Source organism: Phascolarctos cinereus, unplaced genomic scaffold, assembly GCF_003287225.1.
Source record: "Phascolarctos cinereus isolate Bilbo 61053 unplaced genomic scaffold, phaCin_HiC Scaffold_4;HRSCAF=312, whole genome shotgun sequence".
Classification (NCBI taxonomy): Eukaryota; Metazoa; Chordata; class Mammalia; order Diprotodontia; family Phascolarctidae; genus Phascolarctos; species Phascolarctos cinereus.
Window position 1 is genome coordinate 683382769 of NW_027555847.1, and position 24900 is coordinate 683407668.

Below are 24900 nucleotides of genomic sequence, written 5' to 3' on the forward strand. Positions count from 1 at the left end.
TCTATAGTCATATGAAAAAATGCTCTAAATCACTGTTGATCAGAGAAATGCAAATCAAAACAACTCTGAGGTACCACATCACACCTATCAGATTGGCCAACATGACAAAACAGGAAAATGATAAATGTTGAAGAAGATGTTGGAAAATTGGAGCATGAATGCATTGTTGGTGGAGTTGTGAAATGATCCAACCATTTTGGAGAACAATTTGGAACTATGCCCAAAGGGCTACAAAAATGTGCATACCCTTTGATCCAGCAATAGCACTTCTAGGGCTATATCCCAAAGAGATCAAACAAATGGGAAAAGGACCCACATGTACAAAAATATTATTAGCAGCTCTTTTTGTGGTGGCAAAGAATTGGAAATTGAGAGGATGCCCATCAATTGGGGAATGGCTGAGCAAGTTGTGGTATATGAATGTAATGGAATACTATTGTGCTATGAGAAATGATGAACATGCTGACTTCAGAAAAACCTGGAAAGACTTGTATTGATGCTGAGTGAAGTGAGCAGAACCAGGAGAATCTTGTACACATAACAGCCATATTATGTGATGACTAATATTGATAAACTTAACCTTTCCCAGCAATACAAGGATCTAAGACATCTCCAAAAGTCTTGTGATGGAAAATGCCATCCACATCCAAAGAAAGAACTATGGAGTTTGAATGCATATCGAAGCATACTGTTTGCTATTTTTTTTCTTCTGTTATGTTTTGTTTCCTCTTTCTGGTGGTTCCTCCTATTGGTTCTAATTCTTCCTTACAACATGACTAATGTGAAAATATGTTTAATAGGAATGTATATGTATAGCCTATAGCAGATTGTGTGCTGCCTTGGGGTCGGTGGTAGGAGGGAGGGGGAGAAAAACTTTAAACTCAAAGGCATATGGAAGTGATTGTTGATAAATCAAAATTAATTTAAAATTTTTTAACAAAAGATCCTTATCACAGGTGTTTTGCTGGACTGAAGTAAATTGTTGAATCCCGACCTTTACTGAAACTCTTCCTCTAACCCTAACCTAACCCTTAACCAAGGACCTGACCCTGACAATGGAATGGATTGCCACCATAGGCTCTTCGGCAAATGCTAGAGGACTCCTGTCAGGGAAGTTGTAGAAGGAAGCTAAGCAAGGTCACTACCACCTGTGCAAGACCTAATACTGCTTAGTGTCTCTAGTAGCATTGGCCCTAATGGCAACAGACACAGGAGAAGAACTGGGAAGAAGGGTAAGATTGAGAGGAGGAGAGAACTCATGTGCATTTTTTTTTTTATGCTCAGCCCATATTCTTTTAGGGCTCACTCTCCCATACCGGAGCATAATGGAGGGAAGAAAGAGGGACAGGGAGATCACTCAGAGAGCCCTGAGTTTTCTCCTCTTTCCTAATCCTGGGGATTTCTAGGAAAGCATGAGTGCAGGAAGAAGAGGAGGAGAAGGAAGAAGAAAGCCTTATGGTGGCTTTCCGGCCAAAGGCCCCGCCCTCCCTCCCTTTAGTTATTCTCCCCCACTACAAAACCAGGCTGTAGCCTCCAGAATTCTGATGGAGCTGGAGGCCAAGTGGAACGGCAGCTCAGAGCAAGTGGAATTCGGCAGGATGTCACCAAGAAGCCAGGGTGAGGGCGTATGTTTGGAGGGGGTGCGGGGGTAGGAAACAGGAGGGACTGGGAATACTGGAGATGATTGAAAGCTAGTTTGCTGTAGCTCCTGCCTTCTTGCCCCCTGCAGTGACCCCAAGCTCTTGGCATTCAGTGGGCTTTATAGAGCCTGATGGCTGCCAGAGTATGAGGTGACTGAGCCCCACGGGATGGCATCCTTCCAAGACTCATGTTCCCTGACCAGGCTATCTGAGCCTAGGTCAGACCTTCCCCAGGTACCCCATCTTCTGATTTTTAGGTGGATCAAAGATCATAGATTTAGAGTGGAAGAGTCCTATGAGGTCATCAATTCCAACCTCCTTCACTTTACAGATGAGAAAACCAAAGCTCAAGGAAGTTAAGTGATTTGCCTAAGGTCACAGCTAGTATCTAAGGCAGAATTCAAAACCAGGTCTTTCTGACTCCAAGTTCATCTCTCTGTTACGATGCTAATGATTAGGAAGGGTGCAGGGAAAGAGAGGAGAGAAGAATCCCATTCCTTCACTGCACCTCAGTTTACTCATACATAAAATGAGAGGTTTTTACTAGAATAATCTCTAAGGCTCTAGTCCCCAGGATCTTATGACAAAAACAAAAGCATTCTAGACATGAAGAGTTAAGAGGGGAACGGAGAATTCAGGATATGGAAATGGAGAGACAGGGCAGTATGCTCCTAGAGAACAGGGTTTGGGATATGGAAACACAGGGAAATGAGGTCATGGGGTCACAGATTTAGGGCTGAAAGGATCCTCAGAGATCATCTAGTCCAACCAATTCATTTTACAGATGAGTAAACTGAGACCCATAGAGGCTGTCTTGATAGTAAACATTTATATAGTCCATTGAGATTTGCAAAGTGTTTTATAAATAGTATTTCATTTGATCCTCACAACAACCTTGTGAGGTAGGTACTATTATTATCCTCATTTTACAGATTAAAAAGCTGAGGCAGACAGAGGTAAAGTGACTAGCCCAGGATCACACCCAAGAAAGATACAAGGGCAAGATTTGAACTCAGAACTTTCTGACTGCTACTCTGTCTCTCTATCCACTAAGTCATCTAGCTAGTACAAGGTCACACAGGTAATAAGTAGTAGCATAGACACTAGAGTTAGGCATATGGGATAATGGAGAGATAAGGAGAGGTATTAAAGGACTTTAGAGACCAGAAGATGGAAAGATGCAGAATATGAGAATGGAGCTGAGCACGTATATGAGCAGAGTATGAGAATGGTGCGTGCTTGTAATCCTTGCTACTAAGGTCTGAGGATGGTGAATAGCTTGAGTTTAGGAGTTCTGAGCTACCATGAGCCAAGTCATCAGGGGTGTAGACTAAGTCCTGCACCAATATGGTGAGTCCCCAGTAGCAAAGGGCCACCAGGCTGCTTAAGGAAGGTCGAACAGGCTCAAATCAAAAAAAGAGCAGGTCAAAGTTCCTGTGTCGATCAGGAATGGGGTTAGACTGTTAGATTCATGAGTGGCCACCGCACTTCCAGTCTGGGTGAGGTTGGCAGAACCAGTTTCCCTACCCCTTGAAAAAAAAAACTACATATACACACATACATATGTACATATGCACATATACATATGTATATAGACACATATACATGTGTATATACACACATACATATGTACATATGCACATATACATATGTATATATACACATATACATGTGTATACATGTGTATATATACACATGACACACATGCATATTCCTATCTATATGAATGGGGAAATAGATATAGATTAGATAGACATATAAATGGTATAGATATAGCTGATATACATATAAATAGATGAGAATGGGAGATTCCAGTATGGAAGATAGCGGGAAGGACAGATCCATGAGTTGGAGAACAGAGGGCTAGACATTCCTAACTGGAATGGGCTACCCCTTCCCTGGAGGTCTCCAAGCAGAGTTGTTGGAGGACCATTTGTCAGAATCAGCAGGCAATAGGAAAGAAGTGGGGAGGGGAGTATCATCAGGGGATTTGGGGAACTAGGGCTGAACCAGCCTCAGGGAGGTTGGAAGGAGCAGAGACTGGGGCTCCAGTGATGGAGACAGAAAAGGGCAGGAAGACATGTGGCCGCCCCAGCTCTTCACCTCGGAGCCAGTAACTAAGGGAACAGTCACATAATGAGCATCTCTGGGACTCAAGGGCATGGGCCAGTATTGCCAAGCCAACAGGGTCATACAGTAGAGTTTGGTATTTGATGTCAGAGGTGGTCAGTGGTCAGTTGTCTAGTCACATCCAACTCTTTGTAACCCCATGGACCACAACATGCCAGGCCCTTCTACCTTCCACTCTTTCCCAAAGTCTCTCCAAGTTCATGTTCGTTGTTTCCATGACACTATCTATCCATCTCATTCTTTGCCATCCCCTTTTCCTCTTGCCTTCAATCTTTCCCAACATCAGCATCTTCTCCAACAGAGTCAGAAGATTTGGGTTCAAATCTTACCCTGACAGACACTGAATACCTACCTGACCATGAACAAGTCACTTTCTTCATCTGTAAACCAAATCTGTATTTTTGTTTCTATATTTTCAAGGTCTAGCATAGTGCCTAGCACACTGTAGGAGCTTAACAAACGCTGGCTGAATTTAATTCTGTCCTGAAGGAATCCTTCTAATGGGCCCTCCCTGCTGGCGGGCCTCACTCAGGGTCCCTTCACCTGCCTAAGGAACCCTGAGTCTTGGACTCAAGAGGAAAGAGGCTGAGGTCAGGGCTGCCATGGCACAAGATGAAGGCCTAGTACCAGACCAAGTCACAGGACAGAGAGCCAGAGCCTTCCTTCCCCAAACCCGTCCTTCACCTCTCCCTGCCATCTTCTTCCCCTGGCTTCCAGGATTCACGAAGCTGCCTGGCCAGAAGACCTGTGGGAAGAGTGTACTCCTCTTTGTCTCTGTGCTGCTGATCTCCATGGCTCTGTGGGGAACGCTCCTATTCTTGTTCCTAACTCGGTGTAAGAATATCCCCCCACCCCCCCATTCCAGGCCCTCTGGTCCCTACTTCTTACTCCAGGACCCATTCTTCAAACCATTAACCTGAAAACCCAAAGAAAAGGGCTCAAAAGCTGTGGGAGTGGGGTGAGGGTGGGGTGGGGGTGGGGAAGAAAGCTGGGCCAGGGGAAGGGGGATGTAAAAAAAAGATGAGCACTCATATTGCCCTGATTCCTCTAGTCAAAGAAATAGCCCAGGACTTGGAGAAGCTTCAGGAGTCCTGTGTGTACCACAATGGTACGTATATCACCCAGTGAGACCCTAAGATGTTGTATCCCGCTCCTCTGTCCTGGACCCAAAGATCTCAACTGACTCTCAGCCTTACCCTATGATTCTCTTTTATTTCCCAATACCAACCCCACCCCACTACCTCCCACAATCACAGAGCACACAACCAATACATTTTGCAGATGAGGAACTTTGGGCCCCTGGAGAGGGGGAATGGGGGATAGGACTCATCCAAGGCCACATAACTAATAGTGGCAAAGCTCACACTAGAACTCAAGTCTTGGGACTCTTCAGGTCTGGGTGCTTTTCATGTTCCTCTTACCTAGGCCTGTAGAACCTAGAATGACTCCGTGCCCTTGAAAGGAATGACCTATTAATCCTGAAATAATCCCTGATTGGCAAAAATCACACCCCCTCCCCGGGACCACAGAATGAATTCTCGGGTAGATGGTCCTCCTGGAATGTCACCCCACCCCTTATCTTGTGGAATGACTCCTCTGGCCCAGCCCTTGACTTTCTCCTCTCTCTTCTCTCAGACTCTGGGATTGTGACTATCATTAGGCAGCTACAGGCGGATCAGTGGAACCTCAAAAACAATGGTGAGTCTCAGGCTGGGTGTATCTGGGGTCACGCTGGATGAACGGGTCTCAGCCAGAGCCCTGAGGGTTTATGAAAGAACAGGGGAAACTGCTCCATGCCAACATGAAGACCAGCATGTCAACATTAACACCAGGCTGAGGAGATGGTACATGGGAGCTGCGGGAGGGGGCAATGTGGAGAAACTGTGCAACCTTGAGGAAGTCCCTTCCCCTCTCTGAGCCCTTATGACAGAGACAGGTCATTCTGCCCTACCAGTTCCTGGGACATCCCTTGGGATAATGGATTGACACATAGGGTATGACTTCATCAATCTCTTTCCTAAGACCTGTGAGGAGAGGCCGGACTCTCTCCTTCTCTCCTCAAAAAACAGACCTGGAGATTTAGTGGACCATGGATCAACAGGTGATATGACAGCCAAAACAATCAACATGTTCTTAAGCTGCACTGAGAGAGTTCTAGCATCGAGGATGGTTGGTGGTGCTATCTTTTATCCCACTGTGCTATCCTGGTCAGACTTCATCAGTATTATGTTCCAAATGGGTACCACCATTTGGGAAAGATACTGTCTTTCTGGAAATTGTCTCAGAAAGCAGCAAGAACAGTGAAGGACTTCAGTTTATGCCCATGAGGATTAGCTGAAGTAAGTGGGGATATCTAACATGGTGAAGACAAGAGGGAAATTGAGAGCTGTCTTCAAGCATTGGCAGAGTTGTCAGAGAGAGAAGAGACTTACTCTGCTTGACTCTGGGAGGCAGAACCAGTAGTGGAAGCTAGAAGTTAACAGAGAGACAAATATGACTGTCCCAAACTGAAATGGACTACCCTTAGAAGCCCTCTAGAGGTCTTCTACCACAGATGGGAAGCCCACTTATTAGAGACAGAGCTGACAAAGTGATTACTGTTCAAGTAAAGAAATGGACTATGGGGTGCCTTTCAAATCCCTGGCCCTGGGTGGGAACTAGGACAACAGACCTTCTGTTCTGAAGGCAGCATCCATCCCCAAGACCAACCTTGTTCTCACTTTCCCTTGAAGTCCCTCAGCTCTCCAAGGCCCTGAACAAACTCCAGGAAGACCAAACAACCATGAAATCTAAAGGTGAGAAAGTTCCACGATGGGAAGGTGGCCTTTTGCTGAGGACAAGGTATGAGGAATCTTTGCCTTCCTTGGTAGCAAAGGCAAACACCTGAGCTTTCTCCAAGACTCCTTGATCATGACTTTATGTCTTTGGACCCCAAAGCCGGCACCAGCCTCTGAGCTGGTTCAGTTTCTCAATGGGGTGAGGCAAAAGTGTAGAATAGCAGAGGCCCAGAGGCATCAGCCCTGGAGAAGAGAGGAACCATGAGTCAATCCAGAGAAATGTGTTTAGGAGTTCACCTGTGGTGGCCTCTAGGCTCCACAGGAGATCACAGGACAAGAAACTGGGGACAGGGAAACTCAAAGACCCTTTGCCTAGAAGGGAAAATTTGCCTCCACAAACTGACCCTGTTCTTCAAAAGTCAATTTTCCAAGATCCTGAAAGAACTACCAGCTGAATAGATAGCCTTAAAATCTCAGGGCTTAGAGACATGGGGGATGTCAAATAGGGGAAGGGGTAACATAGTGGTTGGGGGAATATAGAAGATGAGGAACAACAGACGTGGGAAATGAGGACCCTAAGGAACATAAGATATAAGGGAGGGAGCCCTTGGAGATGGGAAATACAAGGGGAGGTTGTCCTGAGGGATGTAAGGGAAGGAGGTCCTAAGGAGATGGCGGTTTTGTGGATTATCCCTTTGCCTAAGATGAACAATTTTCCCCTCTTCCACTCCCCCACCCTAGCCTCTCAGATCGATCAACAACTGGACAGAATTGAAGCAGACAGAACAGCCTTCAAGTCCCAGGGTGAGAAGATGGGAATAGAGGAGGAGGGTTGTGGGAAGAGAGGCTTGCGGGAACACAGAACCAAGTCCTGAAGGAAGGGGACAGAAAAAGGTGAAGGAGGAGTGGAGAGATGAACTTGACCCCAGAAAGACGTTAATCCTAAAGGCTGCTCTCCCATTCCCAATGTCCTCGACATCTGCAGTGCTGAATGAGAAGAACGCTGTGACTCAGGCTCAGGAAAAACTGCAGGAAGAGATCCAGAAGCTTTGGACTGAATTCCATAGGGCAAATGGTGAGAAGGCAATTGGTGAGGGTGGGATCTTCCCCTCCAAGCTTCACCCATCAGTTCCCTTTTATTCCTCCATGTAGCCCTTTCCTCAAAGCTGAATAATCAGAGCCAACAGACTCCTCAGACCCTGGGGAGTGGGGCCACAGCTTCAACTCCACTCTTCAGCCTTTCTGGATTCATCAACAGAGTTTCTGTGTTACCATCTCTACCTTCCTTTCTCATTTTCTACCACACCTCACACTGCTCTCCTCTCCACTCATAGACCCCAACCTCAGACTCCAAAGGAAGAACCTTCCAAGGTTTCTAATCCAAACTCTCTCTCAGGATAGGGATCACTTCTACAGCCTCCCCAACAATGGGTTATCTAGCCACTGTCCAAACAAACTCATCCACACTTAATACTTTAGTGGTGATGGTAGTGATGATGGTAGTAGTGGGTGGTAGTGCTTGTGATAATGGTAATGATGGTGCTGGCTCCTCTGCCTAGGATGGAGAGTTCTCCCCTCTTCCCCCTCCCCAAACTCCACTGCTTCTCAGATCTCCCAAGGACTGGACAGGCTTGAAGAAGACCACACAACCATGCCAACTCAGGGTGAGACACTGAGAACAAACATTGATGATGTTCATGGTATTCACAGTCATAATGGTGTTGATGATGATGATGATGGTGATGACGTTAATAGAGACAATGATCATGATATGGTGGAGGAGTGCTAGTGATGCTGGTGATGGTGATGGTGACATTGATGATGGTAAAGAGATTGAAACGATGATGTTGATGCTATTATTGGAGACAATGGTGACGCTGATGAAGTTAACGGTTGTGATGTTGGTGATGATAGAACTGGTAGTGGTGATGATGATGGTGACACCTTTGGTGATGTTGACAATGAGAGTGGTGGTGATAATGGAAGTTATAATGATGATGGCATCAGTGACGTCAATAGTGGCATTAGACGATGGTGGGTGGTAGTGGTAGTGATTGTTGGTGATGGTGGAAGGGGAAAAGGGAACCAGCATTTATATACCACACATTATGTGCCAGGCACTGTCCTAAGCCTTTCACAAATATTATCTCACTTGATCCTCATAACAATCATGAAAGGTAGGTCTATTATTCTCATTTTACAGTAGAGGCAAACAGAGTGACTTACCCAGAATCATACAGCTAGTAAGTGTACGAGGCTGGATTTGAACTCAAGTCTTCCTGACTCCAGGTCCAGCTCTCTGTCCACTTTGCTACCTGGTGGAAGTGGTAGCAGTGAAAGTAATAAAGACAATGATGATGGTGGCAGCGATCGAGGTTGGTGATGACAGTGATTGTGGTGGTGATATTACTAATGACTACGGTAATGGTGGAGATGATAATAATGGTGATGATGAGAGTGGTAATGACAGTGGAGGTGAGGATGTTAATGGCAATCAACCATGGTGATGGGAGTGATGTGATGGGAGTGATGATGGTGATAGCCTCCAAGCTTCTTTCCAATGATAAGATTCTGTGCTTCACTCCTTATCTTAAGCTCCATTTGCTCACAAGGAAAAATCCTGAAGGTGGCCATGAGTGGTGGCTGGAAGCTTCCTATGCCCCAACTCCTTTGCTTGCCTTTTTCTCTTGCTATAGGCTCTGTCTGCACAAATTGCCCAGAAGACTGGCAACTGTTCCAGAAGAAATGCTACTTTTTTGGGAAGGAGCCCAAGACATGGTCCCAGGCCAAGTTTGCCTGTATCAACCTTCAGGGCCGGCTGGTCAGCATCAAAAGCAAAGAGGAGCAGGTAGGATATCTCAGGGGCTGAGATCCAAGGGGGGCTGAGCTGAGCTGAAAAAGGGAAGCTGAGTGACCAGGGCAGGTTCCAGGCTAGGTCCCTAGGCAGATCCCTCCTAGAGTATAGAGGGTTTAGTAGAGCCTAAGGGCCCACCAGGGATGCTTCCCTCCCTTTTCAGGGGGCTGGACTGATGGGTTCAGAATGAAATGACTACTTACAGGAAAAGATTGTAAAAAGGATGTCTGATGCCCCAGGAGGTGATGAGTCCTAAGGGAGGCACACCTGGGGACCCAGATATCCTGTCCCTTACCCTCGGGGGCTTTAACCTATTGCTTGACCTTCCTTCAGGACTTCCTAACCCAGAGGGCCAACAAGAAGGGTTCCTGGATTGGCCTCCGAGATCTGGACATAGAGGGCGAGTTCATATGGATGGATGGGAGTCCCCTGAACTACATGTGAGTTGGGGGAAGATCCAAGGAAGTGGGATGGAGTGGAAGCTCAAAGCCAGAGCTGTCAGGCAATTACAGTGTCTCTGTCTTCTGTCTGTCTCTGTCTGTCTGTCTGTCTGTCTCTCTCTCTCTCTCTCTCTCTCTCTCTCTCTCTCTCTCTCTCTCTCTCTCTCTCCCCCTCCCTCTCTGTCTTTCTCTTTCTGGAAATTATCTGCTTTTCAGCAACTGGAGCCCAGGGGAGCCCAACAACCAGGGTCAGGGGGAGGACTGCGTGATGATGCGTGCCAACAATGGCCGTTGGAATGATGCCTACTGTCGGGGGCAACAGGATAGCTGGATCTGTGAGAAGCTAGCCACATGCTGACCATTGACCATGGCCAAAGGCCAACAACCTGAGGCTAGCAACCAGCTTTAGCCCTGACATGGCAGGGTCGAAAGGTTTCTTATTTCTCATCCAGAAGGAACAGGAAGGAATCCCCCTCCTAACCCCGGACCTGAAACCTCATGTCTCTGATCCTGCATCCTGTGCCAGATTCTGGCCCTCCCATCCCTTGGCTCTCTGCCCTACTCCAGACCTTCCTACTCCTGGACTAGGACTCCAAACCCCAAATTCCTAGTCTCCAGGCCCTTCCCTGAACTGGGAAGGAACAACCACCCTCCTCCCAGCACTTTCCCTGAGGTTGAAGGAAAGGCCAGCCCTCCAGTCCCAACCTTCCCTGAACTCCAAGCCTTCCATCCCAGGACGTCCACATGCTCACAATCTCACCTGCTTCCTCACCCACCAAAGATTCTTGGCTAGAGTTCCCAAGGTATGCCGGGGAAAGCTGATTTTGTTCTGGCTCTTCCCTTCCTCCCACTCTGCCCCAGTGGGTCAAAGAATGGGGTCAACCTCATACTGTTTTTTTCTCAAGAGAGGAATTGTGTCCACAGCAGCCCACCACTGACCTGAGAGGCTTGGTTTTTCTTCTCAGTTCTTCTGCAAACAGAAGCCTCCTGAGTTTCTCTCCACATCTCTGCTCCTGACCTCTGTTCAAAAGCAGCCACACCATTCATATATGGGAGCATTAAGGCCTCTAGCCCAGCCTATGGCCCACTAAAGGTCTAGGACTGCATACCCACCTAAGCCACAGTCCAAATCTAGTTCTGATCGGTCGCGTTCCAAACTCCCCATCTGTTCCTTCCCCCCACCCCAGCAGAACTCATTCCCCAAGTCTCACTTTTGCTCCCTGTCCCTCAGCTCCACTCCTAAGGCACACAAGAGGCTGAAGGTTCTCTGGGGTTATCATCAAATCCTGGTCCTCGGGGTGTCTCCAGGAAGCTTTAAAGAGCAAAATCTACTTGTAGAATAGTCAGTTATCTGCCACCCGTAGGATCTGGAGATGGATGGGCCCTTAAAGATCAGTTAGCCCAATCTCCTCGTCTTACATTTAGGGAAAACATGGCCCAGAGATAAGTGATTCGCTCAGGGTCAGTAAGTAGAAATACGTGGCAGAGCTGAGACTGGAGCCCAGTTCTTCTGACTCCAGATCCCGGGCTCTCTCCCCACAGACTGTGCAGATCCCCTTTTCACTAGTCTGGCCCATGTCCTGTCAGTCCATGTCCACCCTCTCCCACCAATGCATGAGGTTCAGAAGCTCGCAAGCCCTTTAAGCTTGCTAGCCAGGGCAGCCTGCCAGGGCCCACTACAGCCTTGCTGGACAAGTCTCTCTTCTTCTTTGACCCTCAGTTTTGTCTCATGGGCCAGAAGGCTTTTAAAGGCCCCTTCTGGTTCTAAATACTGTAATGCAGCGCTCTCTGTGGGATCTTCCCAACGTGACAGTGCAGGCAGAGTCTGGACTAACTCCCTAACAAGCCACCTCCCTTGTGTTTCCCTTATCACTTAAAGAATTAGTGGCAGCTTCTCTGGGAGCTCTTCCAGGGCTGATCACAGAAGCTTGAGCTGCTCTGCCGTTGCCTTGGCCCCACGACTACTTTCCCAGGCTTGTTTTTGCCCAAATGAAGGCCCGACCCTTCCTCCTGACACTCTCTCCCGCCAGTCCCAGAATGTAGCACATTCCCAGTACAAACTAGTCTCATTTCTGCATCTATTGACAACAAAAGCCTCCTGTTGTTTTATTCTGAATTCTCCTCAGCTCACTGATTCAACAAATGTTCTTCAAGGACATCCTGTGTGCAGGGCACAGTAGCCTCTCTAATGAGAAACTCAGGACTGGGATTTCATTAGCAGGGTTTGGCTCCCTCACTCCTCAGGCCCCCAGCTGCCCAGACACATCCAGAGAATAAGACCTGTCAGAAAGGACCACAATCTGAACTACTGACTGGGGATCCTTCCAAGCTGCCTATATTCACGCTGATGCAGGGGGACCTTCCCCACAAGCACATAAGGGCCTAATCCTTAGCTTGGAAGTTCTATCCACTCTCCAGTTCCCCATTCAGTCTTCAAGGGGGCTCACTGGCATAAGGCCAAGAGTAGGTGCAAGAGCCCTTGGACTCTATCTGCAAGGAGCACCTGGGGGGGGAGGGGGGCTGACCATGAGTACAAAACAAAAGACTTGGGCCATTCGAGCATGCCCATGGAAATAAAGCCATTAACTAGTGTCAGAATCACAGAAACTAACACTAGAAGGGGCTTAGAGATCAGCAAATCCAAACCCCTCACTTTGAAAAGAGGGAAAATAAGGCCTACAAAGGGCTTGAGGTCACAAAGTGGATGAGTGACAGAGCCAAGATCTGACAGCCCAGGTCTAACTGCCATGTCACCAACTGAGTTGCTGTACAAGGATGCTTTCCCTCTCTGGGGCTCAGTTTCCCATGTGGGAGCTGGATTAGATGGTCTCAGAGGGAAAGGTCCCACATATACAAAAGTATTTAATTATGGAGGTAGTTTTCACAGTAGCAAAAATCTGGAAAAAGTAGGTGCCCATCAACTAAGATATGGCTGAACTCTGGTATGTGAATGCAACTGAATATTTTTGTGCTGTAAGAGATAAAAATGAAGAATTTGGAGAAATCTGAGAAGGCTTATATGAGATAATGCAGTAAGAAGGGAGGATAACCAAGAGAATAAAACTGTAAATATGTAGGTAAAGGAAAAACAACCAAAGACATCAGAACTCTGTATCCCAGGGATCTGTCCTCGCCCCATCACCCTCTTCTCCTTTCTCCCTACCCACTATCTAAATTCTTGATTGTCCCATCAGCTCCAATAAGTTCTACTATTATCTATCTACATGCATGTGGTTCCCAAATCTACCTATAAAGTTCTCATCTATCTCCTGAGCTCCAATCCTAACCAATGTCCCCCCCCAACCTTAATGACCCATCCCATCACAATCTCAAACTCACTAAGTCCTAAACAGAACTCATCTTTCCCCCTTCTAATTCCCCTCCTTCTGTCCAGGGCGCCACCAAACTTCCAGGCTCACAAATGGAGGTCATCTCAATTCTTCACACTCCCTCACCAAACGCATTCAATCAATGACCAAGTTTTGCTGATTCTACTCAAGTGCCATCCTTCACATCTGATCCCTTTTCTCCACTCAAAGCTACCACCCTAATTCAAGCCCTCATCACCTCTCTCCTCAACTATTCCAATAGCCTCTAAATTGGTCTCCCTGCCTAAGTTTCTCGTTGCTCCAGTCCATCTTCCAAACAACAGCAAACAGAATAAACCCTAAAGCACAGATCTGACCATGTCACTGCCTGCTCAGAAAGCCTTGGAGGCTCCCTATTGCTTCTAGAATCAAATACAGAGCCCTCCACTCAGCATCAAAAGCCCTTCGCAATCTACCTCCAACCACTCTTTCCATTCTGAGTTGTCATTACACCCTCTCATGCACTACATTCCTGTAAAACTGGCCTTCTGGCATTCCACCTCCACTTCCTTACCTTTTCATAGGTGGCCTAGAACACTTTCTCCACACCTCCACCTCTTAAAATGGCTAGATTCCTTTAAGGCTCTGCTCCAGGGGCACCTCCTATAAGAGGTTTTTCCAGGTTCACCCAGTTGTTTGGGTCCCTCCCACCAAAAAAAAAACTGCCTTATATTTTTGTATATATTGTGTATTTAATTACCGGCATACATGTTGTTTCCTCCATTCCACCACAAGCCCCAAGCTGACTGTGAGCTCCTCGAGGGCAAACGTTCTTCCTTGTTTGCCTTTGTGCCCAGCTTGTCACAGTGCCCGGCACAAAGATTTTTAATAAATGTTTAATAAATGCTTATTGAACTGAACTGAATTAAATCGCCTTGACAAATCAGGAAATTTAGTCTCCAAAGGACTAGTAATGAGACATCCCCTGCCCCCCTGCTCCGGAAGAGATGGTGGACTACAGGTACAGAACAAGACATAATTTGTCACGCACAGCCAATGTGTTGATTTGTTTTGATTAATTAAATTTCTTTGCTACATGGATGACTTCTATTGTGGGGTGGGGAGGGTTCCTTGGGAAACTATGGTTTTGGAGTTTTTTAAAGTCTAGATGGTATTTTAAGTCCTTTCCAATTCTGAGAGTTTCTTAAGTGACAACTGGAGTCTTTAATCCAGGCCTGTGCTTTTCACTAAACACACAATTAGTCTGGGAAATTAAGCATAGACAGAATGATAATGAGTCACAGGATGTAAAGCTGGACAGGACCTCAGAAATCATCTAATTCAATCCCTTCATTTCACTGCATAAAGGGAGGTCCAGGGAGGGAAAGGGATTTGTCCCAAGTCACAAAGAGAAAAGAGCAGAGTGAGGATAGAAACCTAGCTCCTCCAGCTCATGAGCTCACCAGATTGCTTCCTGGCAGTGACTACAATACAGACAGCAGAAGGCTCTATGTCCTCTGCCTCCAGACTTTGAGAAGACCAAGGTTCAGCCTAAATGGCTCTCTTCAAATGGTGCTAAGCTTGGCATCACAAAGAGGGCATCCAAAAAAGGTTTTGTGAAATGAACATGGCAGGGCCAGCCCTCAACTTCTTGGCCAAGTTCACATCCCTAACCATTTACTCCCCAAGGCAAACTCAGCTATAGCACCCAGAGCTGTGCAGATGACAAGCACAAGACATGGTTGAGGCCCTCTTCCCATCCACATGGCCCCTGACCACTAGGAGGCTGGACTGGTACTCCATCCCTGCGCTCTCAGACTCAAATCTCAGGAAACAAAGTGTCCAAGAACACAGAGATGGGCAGGAAAAGAAGAGAAGACAGGAAGGCATGGTAAGCTCCGCTCTGTGTGAGGTGACCAAAGAAAGAAAAGGACAACAGATTATCTCCAGGAACACTTAACTTTAATGTATATCACACTGTTCTAGCAGCAATTCACTGTCCTCAGAGCTCCAAAAGAAATTATGAGGACTGAACTATCACCCAGGACTCAGGTGGGTGAGGGGGGAAGGGGCAGGAACTGAGAAAGGACAGAGGAATCCTGGGGCGAGACAGGGATTAAACATTTGACCATACTCTTTCCCTAGAACTGAGATGGAAACCCAAACCTTCTGCCTCTGACTGTATAATAGCTACTAAAAGGCCAGTTTTGGGTCTGATTATCCCTACTCAAGCAGGAATAGAAACCATTGGAACAGCTCTGTTTCTAATCCCCAGCCCGTGTGTCATGGGATAGAATCATCTGGAACCTCCCCTTCTCCAGGAAGCAGATATGGAGCCACGGGGACCTGCAAACAGATATCCCCTAGACGTTGCTTCTAAAGAAGACATGAGGGTCCGGTGACTACAATACAGACAGACTGTAGAATTTCTTCAAGGGAAACTGCCTGTCTTCCCTGGCTAGGGGATAATGTACAGAAGCCCCTACACTGAGTTCCCCAAGAAAACAGGCAAAGAAGAGTCAAGGGGTAAGAAAACCCAGGTGATAGGAACTGGACCCTCCCCTCTTCCCACCCCCACTCATCTCCAAACCATTCAGGAGATGACACAGAAAAAAAAATAAAAAAAAAACCAGGCCAAACCCAGACCATGGAGGTTAGCCTCATCAAGTCCAGAGCCTGAGCCCCTTGCCCCTGAGCATGCCAGGGAACAGATTCCCTGACACCAGAAACTATAGACAGATGAGGCCTGGTGACTGAATGCAGAGAGTTAAGAGCCGGGAGGAGTGACGAGGGTTCACATCACAGCAGAAAGGCTGGGGGCGGGCAAAGGTCGCTCATCTGGCAATGGGAGCAATCCGGGGGACAAGGGACCGTGGCTCAAAGGTACAAAGAAGGGCCCGGCCCTATCATTCCCTAGTCTGTCCTCAGCTCAGCGCCCATCCAGGGCCCGGTCCCGGGCAATGACAGCCTCGTCGAACTTGATCATGAGGGTGGTACCCTTGTGCCAGTGGGCAGTGACCTTGGCAGGGAAGCCACTGTGGGTGAGTACAGCTTCAACGACACCTGCTGTGAAGCTGGCACAATTAAGTGTGCTGTTCTCCTTAGGCACAGAGATGTAGGTGTTGATGAGCGGTTCACGCTCGATGATGTAGTACGTCTTGTCATCATCGTTGGCTTGTTCCAGCTTGTCTGCCTCCTTGCCAAAGAGTGCCCGCCACACTGCACCCTTGACAAAGAGCAGTGCACCCAGTACCCGGGTCTCCCGTCGGCCTCCCTTCTCCCGAGTGGCCAGGCCGTCCAGCACTCGGGCGCCTACCTGCTGACCCAGTTCTGCCAGCCGTGCCTGCAGCTCTGCCACAGAGTATACACGATTCTGGCAATACTGAACCAGCTCCGAGAACAGCAGGGAGAAGGCACTCAAGCTCACCTCCGTCTTGGGCCTCACTAGTGACCGCTCCAGGATGGCCGACTTCCCCCTTGTGAATCGTGCATCCATGGCCTCGAGGCAGTGGGAACAACCTTAGGGGGAGAAGCAATAGTGTAAGAGAAAGAGCCCTGAGCCGGGAGTCAGATGCCTGCATGCCAGCTCCAGCTCTATCATGAGCCCCTATGTGACCTGGGACAAGTCCCTTTCATAGGGAATCATAGACTAAATAATCATCTAAGTCTAACCCATTCCTGAACCAGCTCCCCAGCACATATCTGGTAAATGGTCATCTGGCCTCTACTGAAGATCTACACGTGGGGAAAATATTACGTTCCAAATAGAGGCAGCCTAGGCTACTTTTGAACAGCTCTCATTATTAGGAGGTTTTTCCTTACGTTGCATCTATATCTGCCTCTCTGAGACTTTCCACCCCCTCCGCCTCATTCTGGCATCTCGGGCCAAAAAGAACGAGTCTAATCCCTTTCTTGTATGACACAAATACACAAAGGACTGGTTCATCTGAGCAACATTACCAAAGAGCCTCTGCCAATTCAGACTGCTGCCCCAGCCAGCCTTGGACTTAGTTGGAAGTACCAGAGGATTACATGGTGCACACAGAGGGGAGATGACTGACCCAGGATCACAGGGCTAGTACTGGAGGCTAGATCTGAACAATGATGGTCTTCTTGGATTTAATCCCAGCTTTCTACCCACCATCTCATGCTGTCTCTTTGTATGCTCAAAGCCAGGCCTTCCACCAACCCCAAGTCTTCTCTTTTCCAGGCCAAACACGCCCAGTTCCTTCCTCTAATTCCCTCACTGCCACAGTCACTTTATCTGGACGTGCCTCCACTTGTTACAAGTATTTGTAATTTTCTCAGTGTAAGGTACTTAGAGTGCTAGGAACAAGAGCAAATAGGGTCACCTTTAGGGAGAAGCCACCAGGACTAGCTTCGGTCAACATGCCAAGGTCTTTCCTAAAAAGTGGCCCCAGAGTATTAGGGATACAACACTACAGCTATGGACTGACTAGAGCAGAACTATATTCTTTTTTTTTTGTATCTTCAGCATACAGTAGATGTTTAATAAATGCTTATTGCATGGATCTGAATTGAACTAAATTCTAGACATTATACCTCTCAATGAACTCACTTCTGGCTGTCAAGTCACACTGTTACCTCACATTGAGTTTTCAGTTCACTTAAACTCCCATACAAACCACCATCTAACCACATACATCTTTCTGGGCCTCAGTTTCATTCTCTGTAAAATGAAAATAATAATATGTACACTACCTGTAGGTGATACAGTGCCAAGAGTACAGGATGTGAAGTCAGGAAGACTTGATATCAAATCCTGCCTCAGACACTTACTAGCCATGGGACCCTGGGCAAATGAAGAGTTAACAACCTAACTCTTTCTGCCTTACTTTCCCCATCTGTTAAATAGGGAAAATAACAGCACCTACTCCCCAGGGTTGTTGTAAGGATCAAATGAGATACCACATGTAAAGGGCTTTGTAAAATTCCATAAATGCTAGCTATTAAATTATTATCTGCTTCCCAGGATTATTGTAAAGAAAGCACTTTATAAATTGCAATTCATTTTTGAAATGCGAACCGTGGTTATCATTATCATGCCCATCACTGTGTAGCGATGCATCTGAGCTCCCAAAAGCTAGGCCAATAAAACGTGCAAGCTCTGGCAAGTCGTCCCTGGCTGAGCCCGCTTGCACTGCTGGGCTAGGGTTGGATGGACTGTATGTCTGCAGTTAAAAGGCTAATCTAGCTCAATATAAAGAGGCTCAGAGACAATGGGAATGACTCCTTCCAGCCTCATGGCTACTCAAGATGCCCTCCAGAAAGACCTAATCTCCGTGACATGTCAGACCAGTTCAAGGCCAATCACAAATTCCTGAAGGCCCGACAAATAACAAAAACGATGATAGTAGCATTTAAGGTTTGCACAGCACTTTACAAAATATTATCTCATTTGATCCTCACAACCTGGGAGGTAGGTGCTATTCCTATCCCCATTTTACAGACGAAGAAACTGAGACACAAAGAGTTGACTTGCTTAGAGTCTCACAGCAAGCAAATGTCAGGGGCAGGATTTGAACTCTCATCTTCCTGACTCCAAAACTGGAGGTTCATGGGGACCCAGAGAAGAGGGTGGAGGAGAGGGGAGGACCAGTCACTGATTGAAAGTCATTGCATCCCTTGATTCTCAGGGTCTGGGATCTGAGACTTTGTAGACCCACAAGTCCAGGGTTCCCCAGTCCTGACCTAGATCTCCCATCCATCCTTAACCTCAGCCCTTAGAACGATCCTTCCAACCCACCCCCACCCCACGGAGGTCCCAGATTCAAATCTAACCCTGTCACTTCCTGCGTGACTTTGGTTAAGTCCTTAACCTTTCTGGGCCTCAGTTTCTTCCTCTGTAAAATAAGGGGAGGTGACTCAAGGACCTCCGGGAGGTCCCTTGCAGTTCTGAATCAAAGACTCAAGGAACGCTGAGCTCTGCAGGCCTCTCCCCGCCCACCGCCGGGCCTAGCAATGGCCTCTAGACACAGGACATGACCCCACCCACACTCCAGCCCCTCCCCCCACGCTCCGACGACTCCACGCCCCGGGCTCCGTCTGAGGGGGACGGGGGCTGCCGGGAGCGAAATCCCAAGAGATGCTTAGAGATCACCCAGGGCGAGCCCTTCGTCCGGCGGAGGCACAGAGATGGGCAGCGGCTGGCCCGAGCAGCACAGCACAGACCGGGCGGGAGCCCAGAGACCTCGACCTTCCGAGACTCCGGCTCCCGGCCCGTGAAAACCCCGCCTGGCTTCGCATGGGGGACGAGGCCAGGGGACGCAGGAGGGCCGGGGACCGAGGACACTCACCGACCCCTTCAAAGCCGCAGCCGAAGACAGAGCCCCTTTACGGCGGCCGTAAAAGACCAGGGAGGGCGCAGGCGCAGACCGAGCTGTCAGCTCGTGCCGAGCCCCGCCCAGCCCCGAGCGAGGGGGCGGGTCTCGGCAGGAATTACCCAGACCGCAGAGCGCAGGCGCAGAAATGAGGGGCGGGTCCCAGAGGGCGCTGTCCTGATCGGAGAGCGCAGGCGTAGGGAGGCGGGGCGAGCAGCCGGGGACCTTTTTTTCATGTGATACTACTTCTACAGCTAGGAGCGACCTGTGAGGTCGTTTAGGAAACCGAGGCACATAAATATAAAAGAACCATAGATGTAAAACTATCTAGACACATGCTTCCTTTTGGGCCTCAGTTTCCTACTCTGCAAAATCTTGATAATAAAATTTACGTTACCTGCTTCCCGGGAAGAAAGCGCTTTATAAAAATACGTGTCATTTTTGCAATGTGAATTCTGATTATTATGATCATATTTAAAGATCTCAGAAGCCATCTGATCCAACCTACACACATACACACACGCAGAGACACATTTTACAGATGAGGAAACTAAGACCCAGGTAAGTTTCATGATATGGAAGGTAAAACAAACGGCAGAGACAGAATTTGAACCCAATTCTCGAATCATACCTTTCTCCCACACCACAGCACCTCCCTCAGTGCATCTTCAGTGCCGGGTAGTAGAACTTGCACACAGTCAGGACTTAATGTTTAGGACTTCGCAAATCTTAAAAACACACACACACATACATTTATGTGTGTATGTATGCATATGTATACATGTAAACTACTATTATTAATAATAACCTGTGTGTGTATCCCCTAGTTAGTAGTAGTATGTAAACTCCTTGAGGGTAGGAACTATCACACCTGGTACAGCGCAACACCTGATAAATAGTGGAAGGTTAATAAATATTTGTGCAACTGACAGGATGACTTTTTTGGAAGAGTTTATGATTTCATTGGTGTAGTGAATTTCCCTTAAGAAAATTCCCTCTACTGATGCAAATCAGCATCTGTTTTCCAGCTGGTTAGTATGTATTAAGTCTCTATTATGTGCCAGGAAGAATGTGTCAGAGGCAGAGCATTCACTGTCTTGAGCCTAGGTCTTTACATCCCATGCCAATTATTATTATCATATTACTCTTTTCATCTTTTTTTATTGGGTTCGGAGAAAAATAGTCTTCAGACAAGCTGCCAATGTACTATTATTGTTTTCTAATTAATATTCTATAAATTATTGCATAGAGGGATAAAATTATTACTTTTTGTAGCTTAACAAAAGTATTAAGATATAAGTTCACCATCATCATGAAATCCCAGAGACCATCTAATTCAGCCCTCCCCTTCGTTTTAAAAGTGAGGAAACTGAGCCCCACAGAAATTATCTTGTTCCCACAGGATTCTGATCTCCTTTGCAAGGTCTCTATATCTTGAAAGGTTTTCATCCCAAGTAGTTTGGAGATGATGAATATTTGGTGTGGTGACAGCTATTAAGAATGTTGCTTGTAAGTTTTTATGAATCACTCCATTTACTGTTTGGGAGGAGTTGCCTTTGGGAAATTGTAAAAACTCCTTTTAATGACCCAAGCTTCCCACGGAAACAAAGGCCCATCTTTTTAGTACCAATATCCTACCAATGTTACTGTATGGCAGTGAGACATGGAATTTAACAGTCTCGGAAGTATTAAAAATTGTGATATGGAAGACAATGGAGAAATGTACAGTGTGTATGAGCAGGCTGCAACATATAACCCATGAGGGACTTTCAAGAAGAATGAGAATAAAAAACGTCATCAGGGAAATTTATGATACAAAGAGAAGTTGGACTGGTCACATGCCAAGGGGAAAGATGAAAAGTGAACAACTTGACTGTTCGACATCACCCACGGCTATCAAGAGGAGCAAGTTTGATGGATCCCCAGTGGAAAACTCATGAGACAAGACAGGCAAGAAGTACACAGAATGGTCAGGCCTTGGATGGATTCCAGTCTACATCACCAACGGGAACTTTGATACTGGTGAGATCACAGGTCTATTTCAGTAAGTGAGTATTCTTATTCTTATCAAAACTATTATTATTGGGCAGCTAGGTGGAGCAGTAGATAGAGCACCGGCCCTGGATCCAGGAGGACCTCAGTTCAAATCCAGCCTCAAGACACATAACACATGCTAGCTGTGTGACCCTGGGCAAGTCACTTTACCCCATTACCTAACAACAACAAAAATTATTATTATTATTATTATTATACAAAGGTAGCTAGGTGATATACTAGATAGAGAACTGAACCTGGAATCAGGAAGACTTTACTAGGTGTGTTACCTTGGGTAAGTCACTTAATCATCATCTGCCTCAGTTTCCTCATCTGCAAAATGGAGATAACAATAGAACCTTCCTCACAAGGGTTGTTGTGAGACTCAAATGCAAATGAGACTGCAAATCTTTAAAATGCCACATAAATGCTATTAATAATAATAATAAACAGCACAGTCACAAGCTTTTTTGCAAGGTTTGAAGCAACCAGAATCAAAAGCAGAAAGAAGTCTTGGGGATTTATCTACATAACTGTTTAAGGAGGGGAAGCCAGTCCAGATCAGAAATGGATCAAATTAGAGATTCCACATCAAACAGTAGTGATTGTCTGCTGCACTTCTAACCCAGTCTCAAGAAAAAAGAATCATTTCCTCTAACTTTTTAAAAGCAAATTTGTTGTATTTATTCTTCCTATATAAAAAATCCCCAGAAATAAGTTTGCTAAATTTCCATTATTTCAAAAACATCTTAATTGAGTTTTATCTTGTCTTGAGACATTATAAAGAGTTTGGGCTTATCATTTATTATTACCATTATTATCTATATACTTAAAGGGATAACAAACAAATCATGTAATATATAACTTATTAATATTACCTGAAAATCAATATTTAAGTTTTAAAATTATAAAAACAATACAACCTAAATTTATTATCTTGACAAAAGTTCATAGGATTCTTAAGCTATCTGTGATCATAATGTGACTTTAAAAGTGCAAAATTTATGACAAATTTTATCTCCTCTTCTTTTTTCTAATTTTTTTTAAAAGAAATTTTTTTTTATATAACAGAACCCCATCACATTTATCAGAACCAGGTATTGATAATGAATTTAGGTGATTTCCAGGTTCCTGGCTATGTTTCAATGTTTCTAGGATCTCTGATTTCACTGAGTGAATACTCCCTACATTGACAAAAATCCTCCCTTTACAAGAATACTTTATTGATCCCCTTAATGTTAGTGCCTTCCCTCCATTGATTATCTGCAAACTATCCTATCTACGTCTTGTTTATAAATAGTTGCTTTCATGTTGTCTTCTCCAATAGACTCTACACTCCTTGAAAGCAAAGACTATCTTTTTACCTTTTTTTTTTTGAGGCAGGTGGTGTATATACTTAATGCATAGTAACTGAGTTCAATGTGGCTTCAAACACTAGTTGTGTGACCCTAGACAAGTCATTTAACCCTGTTTGCCTCAGTTGCCTCATCTATAAAATGATCTGGAGAAGGAAATGGCAAACCATTCTTGTATCTTTGCCAAGAAAACCCCAAATGGGGTAACAAAGAGTCAGACATGACTGAAATGATCTAACAAGAAAAGTGCCTAGTACAGTGCCTAGCACATAATAGGTGCTTAATAAATGCTTATTGACTTGTTGACTTGATACAGATTACAACCCATCTATGACATAATAGACAATCTTCATGAGTTTCTGTGCCCCCCAAATTTATCACTTGGTGGCTAGTGATAAAACACTCTAAACCTACCTACACTGGTTTTGGGATGATAGGCATACAGTTATCCATACTTCTAAGCCTTTATAACTTGATAAAAAGCCAGCCTTCCAAAATAAAGGTCACCTCTATGCCAACACTGCAAACTAAGACTTAAGTGAATGATTAAAATATATACAAATATCTGTGTGCTTATCTGTAATGCATGTATGTAACATAAAGCTTTAAACATAGAAAAAGAAATACTCACATGCCTGTCTATGATTTTATTGAACAACTATGATACTGAATGAGCTCTTTTGGATGAGTTCAGTGGGATCTGAGGACTTGCAAACTGTCTCATCGCTATGGCCCCTGAAGTAAGCAATCTCAAAGCAGGCAATGAGCAAAAGCAACATTTTTGGCATCTCTGTAGTACGGGAATGCTAATATTGCCTCCAGCAATTATGTCAAAAAGGCATAGCTTAAAGATTAAAATAAGAGTCACATGTCCTCTGGAGAGATTTCAATATAAACAATCTTGGATCCTTTAGTTTGGTACAGTATTAATATTTGTTAAGTATTTGCCTTAAGATTAAACCGTATGTAACGTTATTGAACATCACACACAATCTATATTTAAATAACGGTCATTTTCTCCTTTGATAAGACAGTCCTACAACTTCTGGGTTATGTGACCAATAAGATGGAAAACTAGGCATTTTTTTTTAATAGGCATGATCTCTCAAACTTCTTCAAAACAGAAATTACATGCCAAAGATAAAGCAACTTTAGCTGTCTCCAATGGTCTAGGATACCAGAAACCCCCCAAAAATTAAAAACCCCATGAGTTAACACAAAACTTGAGGTCAATCAGTTCCCCAGCTGCTTGCCATTCTATTGTCAGCAAAGCTGCACTAGCCAGCCTAACCCATAGGCTTGCAACAACACCCTACCTCATACTTCAGTCTCTCTTCCCTATTTCCAGTGCCATGGAGATCCGAGTGCCAAACTGCAGAAATCTGCTGAGGCCTTGGCAGCATTCTGTGCTGGAAAAGATCTCTGCAGAGGAGGAGAGGGACAGGAGTAGGACACATATCTGGGCTTGAAATAGATGTCAACCCCATAGCCCAAGCACTCCACCGGCACTGCCACCACAGCCTTGAAACTCCAAAGGACAGAAATCACCGTAACCCTCAGTAGCACCAGCATGATAGTGTTCTGAACTGGCAAGCTGGAGAACAGAGAAACAGTGGGAGAGGAAGGGCCTGTGGGTGTCTGTATAGCATTCCACTAAGTATGAAGGAAAAAGTCCAGCATCCATCTGAGAGGCCAGTTCAAGTTACTTGGGGCAGAGACTTAGGCTAGTGAGCTATGAATTACCCAGTTTGAGAGAAGGCTGAAACATTTTGAAATCTAGCCCCCAAGGAAACCACTATCAGAGGGGAGGGAGTCAGAAAGGGAGCAATAGGGAAAAATAAGAGGGAAAACTGAAATTACCAAAGATCTCAGGAGGAAAAAAAAAACACTGAAAGACCTTGAGCATAAGCAGATGAATCAACAGGGAAAATAGCAGAAGGAAATATCTTCTCCAGATCTAATCGATGAGTTCAGGCATCTATCAATAAATACTGCAAAATAAAGGAAAATGACAATACTTT

General features: G+C 45.7%; 2 protein-coding genes across 3 annotated transcripts; one reads left to right on the plus strand and one right to left on the minus strand.

The window, feature by feature from the left end:
• Nucleotides 1-1397: 1397 nt before the first annotated feature.
• Nucleotides 1398-14069, plus strand: FCER2 (Fc epsilon receptor II). Of its 2 annotated transcripts, XM_020978132.2 has the most exons (11): nt 1398-1617; nt 4488-4604; nt 4822-4878; nt 5406-5468; nt 6503-6565; nt 7289-7351; nt 7533-7622; nt 8107-8211; nt 9244-9395; nt 9735-9841; nt 10058-14069. In XM_020978132.2, the coding sequence occupies exons 1-11, from the start codon at nt 1413-1415 to the stop codon at nt 10197-10199; spliced, it is 1164 nt and encodes a 387-aa protein (XP_020833791.2). In that variant the 5' UTR covers nt 1398-1412; the 3' UTR covers nt 10200-14069. The 2 variants fall into 2 exon arrangements, with proteins under 2 accessions (XP_020833791.2, XP_020833792.2); XM_020978133.2 differs by lacking the exon at nt 8107-8211.
• A 1020-nt stretch (nt 14070-15089) lies between these two features.
• On the minus strand, nt 15090-19570 carry TRAPPC5 (trafficking protein particle complex subunit 5). The gene is made up of 2 exons (XM_020978134.2): nt 19467-19570; nt 15090-16668 (listed from the first exon to the last, which is right to left on the minus strand). The coding sequence occupies exon 2, from the start codon at nt 16643-16645 to the stop codon at nt 16079-16081; it is 567 nt and encodes a 188-aa protein (XP_020833793.1). The 5' UTR covers nt 16646-16668; nt 19467-19570; the 3' UTR covers nt 15090-16078.
• Between the last annotated feature and the right edge of the window lie 5330 nt (nt 19571-24900).